The sequence below is a fragment of the Sitodiplosis mosellana genome, unplaced genomic scaffold, assembly GCF_009176505.1.
Source record: "Sitodiplosis mosellana isolate CC-2019 unplaced genomic scaffold, AAFC_SMos_1.0 Smas_scaffold_6404, whole genome shotgun sequence".
In the NCBI taxonomy this organism is placed as follows: Eukaryota; Metazoa; Arthropoda; class Insecta; order Diptera; family Cecidomyiidae; genus Sitodiplosis; species Sitodiplosis mosellana.
In genome coordinates, this window is record NW_022601634.1 from 1 (window position 1) to 5,747 (window position 5,747).

The 5,747-nt window shown below is 33.7% G+C and overlaps 2 protein-coding genes across 11 annotated transcripts; one reads left to right on the forward strand and one right to left on the reverse strand.

Moving 5' to 3' along the window:
• Window positions 1-13: 13 nt before the first annotated feature.
• Window positions 14-3,429, reverse strand: LOC129579679 (uncharacterized). Of its 10 annotated transcripts, none has more exons than XR_008689281.1 (5): window positions 2,995-3,203; window positions 2,643-2,832; window positions 1,138-2,538; window positions 986-1,042; window positions 14-380 (listed from the first exon to the last, which is right to left on the reverse strand). XR_008689281.1 is itself a non-coding variant. In XM_055469844.1 (2 exons), the coding sequence occupies exons 1-2, from the start codon at window positions 2,823-2,825 to the stop codon at window positions 2,401-2,403; spliced, it is 321 nt and encodes a 106-aa protein (XP_055325819.1). In that variant the 5' UTR covers window positions 2,826-2,832; the 3' UTR covers window positions 370-2,400. The 10 variants fall into 10 exon arrangements, 1 of the variants encoding a protein (XP_055325819.1); XR_008689282.1 differs by having other exon boundaries at window positions 2,249-2,538; window positions 2,995-3,198; XR_008689278.1 differs by having other exon boundaries at window positions 986-2,538.
• Window positions 3,430-3,916: 487 nt separating this feature from the next.
• LOC129579678 (uncharacterized) lies at window positions 3,917-5,708 on the forward strand. The gene is made up of 5 exons (XM_055469843.1): window positions 3,917-4,082; window positions 4,150-4,686; window positions 4,972-5,133; window positions 5,234-5,374; window positions 5,447-5,708. Exons 1-5 carry the CDS (start codon window positions 3,956-3,958, stop codon window positions 5,536-5,538), a joined length of 1,059 nt encoding a protein of 352 aa, XP_055325818.1. The 5' UTR covers window positions 3,917-3,955; the 3' UTR covers window positions 5,539-5,708.
• The last annotated feature ends 39 nt before the right edge of the window (window positions 5,709-5,747 follow it).

Sequence of the window (5,747 nt, forward strand, 5' to 3'; positions counted from 1 at the left end):
TTGGCAGGAGAAAAACTCCCGTGATTTTTGAACAATGTTTCAAGAGAAAAAAAACCATGAAATTTGATACAATTTCAAATCGGACGAATGTGTGAATGAAAGTGATGGAAAGTTGTTAAAAAATATATGAGCACAGCACGTTTCTTTTCCGTCTATTTTTTCTTCGCGTATTTATTGCGTCCCTTTCGTCGTTTGCCACCGGTTGATTTTTGTGTCGTTTTCTTGTTATACATTTTATTTCCACGGTTGCCATTTCCACCCAGACTATTTACCGATTTTCGTGGTGTTGGCAATTGTTGTGCTACCAATTCGGCTAAAATTCCTCGTTGCGCAAGCATCGATAAAAATGTACAAATAAACTCGTCATAATTGTGGGTTGACTAAAAAAATTTAATGCAAAAGTATCCGAATAATTATTATATTTTTTTCTTCAACAATATATTCAACGCGTTCGTTTAATATTCTTTCTGACTTGGACACCATTTGTGTTTATCATTACGACAAACTTGTTTGAATGACATTAAAACGTACAGATTAATAAAGCCAATGACTGAAGTAAAGAAGCAATTTATCTGTCAGTTGTCCAATTCGTATTGAATTGAATGTGATTTTTTTCGCATAATATTGGAAGAAAAACTACATTGAATATATAAATATCTACCTTGATATTTATTTCCCTAAAACATCGAAAAAAAATTTTTTTTGTTCTAATTCCAGCGTTTTTTTTTCTTGTGTATCATCATCGATTAAATATGAAATTTTTCCAAAGAAAAAAAAAACAAACAGTATAAAACACACACAGAGAAGAAGAAGAAAAAGCGAAAAAAAGAAAGAAAATTGAGATTGAGTCTAAGTATAAGTAATAATCCTAATTAATATTGATTAAATTGTGTTTAGAAAAAAGTGAAGGAAAATTAAAAACAAAAACGAAGAGGAAAAAAGATTGAATTCTTTTGTGAAGGTACACATCAATGGTAATATTTACGGTTATAGTGTGCAGTTTTAATATGCTACCCTTTCCACTGTTCACTACGCCTACTAGCTGCAATATTGATAAAAAAAATTTGTAGTAATAACAAAGAAAGAAAAAAAATTATAAGAACAAAAATAAGTCCTAAAGAAAAAAAAATATCTAACCCCTTTTCAATGTCATTCAGTTCAATTTGAATTTGCTTTCAATTGCATCCACATTGATTTCGATCCACTGTTCGATGGATGCGAATGTTGGCGGGGCGGGTTTAAAATTGGTTTACATCGATTCAACCACACACCAAGCAGAAACAGTCATGTGGGCGTGTGTGTGAATGAGGTAAGGTGTGTATACCAATTTCCCCAAAGTTGGAATAGCGAAACAATATTTCAACGAAATATATGCAATGAAACCAACGTTAAACACCGTCAACTAATCTACATCATAGCAAAAACCAAACAAAAAAAAAGCATCTCTGTGGGGTTGCGTTGTATTTCGCACTGAGTTAAATATTTTTACAGCCTTCACCACATATATACATTCTTGAATATAATATGTAGATTTTTATTAAATTGAATTGAATAGTTTTGGTGGATGTTACAATGATCTTTCTATCATTTTTTTTGTTGTTGCATTTATTTCTCGCAAACCAAATGGCTCTTTTTCTATGGTAAGCGTTTATTTGTTGCAAAACATTGTTTGCATTTTTTTGTTTTCATTCAGTTAGCCAAATTTCACGTGCGCGCCCAATTTCACGTTCGATTAATGTGTGACAATTTGTGACGATGCACGTGAGTGTGTGTGTGTGTGTGTATGACTCAAATCAAATGATTATGATGACAATTTATCTGTATCTATGTCCAAGGTATACATCCACTGACTAACGGCATACAATGATGCATGCATTCGGATCTTTCGTTTCTTTGCAAATGCACAACGAATCTCTATAACAATTTATTTTGTTTTTTCTTCTCCATTTTGTAATATTTAAATCCTCTAAAATATTCTATGCATGTCTCGTGTGCAAGTACGAACTTTCTATCTTCATATAATTTTTGTTATGGTTTTCTTTCCCATTTAAGTTCTTTGTAATTTGAATTTCAAAATTCTTTCATGCTAATAGTAAACAAATAAAATGATATTGATTCTTACAACATTCGTCTTTAGCCCTATTTTTGTTGGTTTGTTTTGTTTTGTTGCTTTCTCGATAAATTCCACGGAACGGTTGTGTTTATTTTATCGAGATTTCTCGCAAACGAGAGTTGTTATTTTTTTTACCCATTAGCTCGTAATTTTCTTGTAATTATTTCCAATGGAGTCGTTATTTATTCCGTCGTTTTTTAAGCACACACTCTGCGGGTGTTTTGATCGATTTGTTGTTTGAATGTGATTGAGTGAGGGTGTGTGGTGTGCGGTAACAAAAACCGTCCTTATTCAGCAAACCACAAATTGGTTGGTTGATAATGTCCATGCTTGCTTGGCACTTGAGCCGGACTCAATGGGCCAAACTGGCTGTATTGGGCTGGGAACTGAATATGGGCTGGCAATGGATGATGCGCTGGCAATACCTATTTTCAAATTATTCAAGATTAAATACGTGTTCCAATGACGCGAATAAAAGGCGAATCAAAACTAAATTCATAGAATTGTATCATTTGAAAAAGTAATTTACTTGGCGATTTGATCCATTGTGAGCAGGTGGCGGCACCACACGGTTGTAATTTTGATACGGAGCCTGAGACACGAACACCGTCGGTCGTCGATACATTTCATTTTGCGCATATGTTAAATCCTGTTGTAAGATTCCTGGCGAGCCTCCGAGCGGCGTATTCGACTGATGTGTTTGACGGTACATAGGCGCTCTGGCAAAAAGATAAGAAAAGAAAATTCGATTAAAATTATGGGATTAGAAATATTTTAGACCAACAATTTATTTGCAAATAACCTAATACTGAAATATTCTTGTTTTATATTGGGGCAATTAAACAATCTAAATGAATTTCGATGGAAAAAAATGCGAATACCGATAACAGACGCTAGCAAATCGACACAAAATACCACACACTCTGATCAAACAAAAATCATTTCGGAAAGAAACTCAAAGTAACTTATCATATGGCTCCGTTTTGTATGCGAGAAACGAGAGAAAACGAAAATCAGAAGAACCAAGTGGAATGTGGAATAGTCATTTATATGACCATCAACAACGGCAACAATAAAATAAAATATAAACATATTGACTGACGCACACATGCACCGCAGACAGGTAAACGCTTTGTTCTTCACACCATAGATAAATTGCCACAATATATTTTAAATGTAAGTTAATTGACACATAACAGCCAATGCCATCTCAATTCCAAACGGTTAAATTATAGAATTTTTGGCAACTTTTTTCAATCGAGTGAGACTTTGCTAGAATATAGTCAACTTTACGGCGACGTTAACAGCTTCTCTGTGGACTGTTACTGCGCGTTACATAAATCGTATTGAAGTTTTGCAATGGTTACCCGATGCATTTGCCAATATACTATGTTGTGTGTGCAGAGAAGCTGCTAGTGTTGATTATATTCAACTCAAGCCACACACGGTTGAAAAGTTACTCGAAATATTCAATGATTCAATTGTTTGGAATTGAGATGGCATTGACTGTCTTCTATTGTTCTGGCAATTTGTGTATGCTTCACACATTCCACAAAGGTAGGAGAAGAAGGAGAATAACTAGATAAAAACAACACGACTGAACAACGTAAAGTGACGCACAGGTAAATATGCATTGTAACCCTGTAACGCTTGACGTTGTCGTATGGCAACGTTCGGAGGCTATTGTCTGGACAAGAGATAGAAAAAGTTTTAGGCGTTGTCGGGTTAAAATGGTTTTGGGCATTTCAATGCATTTCTTTACATATTTAGCATTTGAGCATAGTTCAAAGGATCGATTAGTGGGAGTAGGAATCTCAAGCACTGAACACGTAGTACGCAAGTATGGAGAATATTCTAATTTTCTTTTTATTTTCTGTATTTCTGTTTGGACATATTCAATCCGAAAGTTTTAATTTGTTAAAATATTACGAAAATTCGGTGGATGCTCTTATTTCTGATGGACTAAAAGGTATAAATTTGTATACGATCCAGAGAAGCGAATTCGATTTTGAGACGATTTTTTTTTTAATTTTCAGATACAAAATATTGTCAATCAATTTTGTTACCCACAGAACACATATTGAAAAAAACGCTAGACTCAACGTTTGTCAAATCAAAAAGTGGTGCAGTGTTGAGTGAAGTTAATCGTATAGATTTGTGTTGTCGTTCGCTTTATAAATGTAATGCTCACAAATACAACGAACTGAACCAAACCACTGCATGGAACAGTGGAATTCGCCACTGTGAATGCGTTAATTCGTTTAAAATATGCTTGAAGAGTCTAAATACTTCATTATCAAATAAATTCGATTTCATTCACTCTATAAATACTACAAAATGCTCTTCAAATGATCATCCAATCATCAAGTGCACTGCATTTGAAAAATATTCTGACAAATTGTTGCAATTATCCAAAACTATCAATTCGAACAACAGAGAAAAATACTTTAAACGTTGCATTAAGTATGAATCGGACCAAAATCGAGAAAAGCAATTTCAAATTTTCGATATGCCCTTCAATGAAAACGAGATGTTCACAACTAGAGTTTTTCTTTTAAAAGACCGTCAATCAGGTAGGTTTATTTGTAATAAATAATTAAATATTCAGCCAAAATATTGTCATGCTATGTTTAAATCTTCTTATTGAATTCATTAAATTGATGACAATTGCAAATTGATGACACTGAGTGCATAATGTAAACAAATTTTCTGTCTTATCACTTTGTCACATAACCTCAAATGCTGTGTCAGTTTTTTTCTTCGCCAAATCGTTTAATCAGTCCAAGTAACTTCTACCGCGAAAACGAATTGTTCAATCGAAATGAAAATCAAAATTTTTATTCTCGTCACCCCTTTAGTGTTAAAAGGAATGATTGTAGACAGTAAAATTATGGACGAATTGGACAAACTCGACACGAACCAAAAATTTAAAACCGAAAAAGAGGCCGCAAAATTTGTTTTTAAGGTGATGCAAATCGTTTCATCGATCGGATGCGAGGTTTTGGACACATTTTTTGAAGGTAAATAGCTTGTTTTCAATCGATTTAGTATTTTCGTGTTGTACACTTCTTCGTTCTATCATACTAGTGATTATGTTGTTATTTTTCCATATGATTTTAGATATGGGGTCGGGTATTGAGGAAGTGAAAAATCATTACGATGAAGAAGAACTCGAGGGAGGATACACCAAAGTTCAGTTTGCCATGAAGGTGACGGAAATACTGATCAAAGTGGCGTGTGAAAATCTCAATATTATCAATGGTAATAGGAGAAAAATTGTGATTTTCTCTTTGGGATTCAATTGACAACCAGATATTTTTTTCTTCATTTTAGCCGGTAGCTCAAAACCACAACCATTGCCATTCCCATTCAACTTCTATGCTGGCAGCAACCCGAGCATCAACATTAACTGTCCACTGAACTAGGAAGATGGATCGCTGCGCTAGCCCATTCGAAACATTGAATAAATTGTTGATTCGGAAAGCGTGCAAACTGCCAAACCATTAAATTTTCAAAAATAGTTACATTTAATTATATTAGAATTGTACATGTATAATCTAGTAAAAACAAAATAAAATACATTCTTTATTCTAGATATACAAACACACAATTAATTTAAAATTGAAATGACAAA

Excerpts from the sequence above, each read along its gene's own strand:
- LOC129579678 (XM_055469843.1), top strand. The coding sequence starts at position 3,956 with ATGGAGAATATTCTAATTTTCTTTTTATTTTCTGTATTTCTGTTTGGA. Across the intron at positions 4,687-4,971 it reads TTTAAAAGACCGTCAATCAG|TGTTAAAAGGAATGATTGTA; the intron begins GTAGGTTTATTT and ends TCACCCCTTTAG. Across the intron at positions 5,375-5,446 it reads AAATCTCAATATTATCAATG|CCGGTAGCTCAAAACCACAA; the intron begins GTAATAGGAGAA and ends TCTTCATTTTAG.
- LOC129579679 (XM_055469844.1), bottom strand. The coding sequence starts at position 2,825 with ATGTACCGTCAAACACATCAGTCGAATACGCCGCTCGGAGGCTCGCCA. Across the intron at positions 2,539-2,642 it reads ACAATGGATCAAATCGCCAA|GTATTGCCAGCGCATCATCC; the intron begins GTAAATTACTTT and ends ATTTGAAAATAG.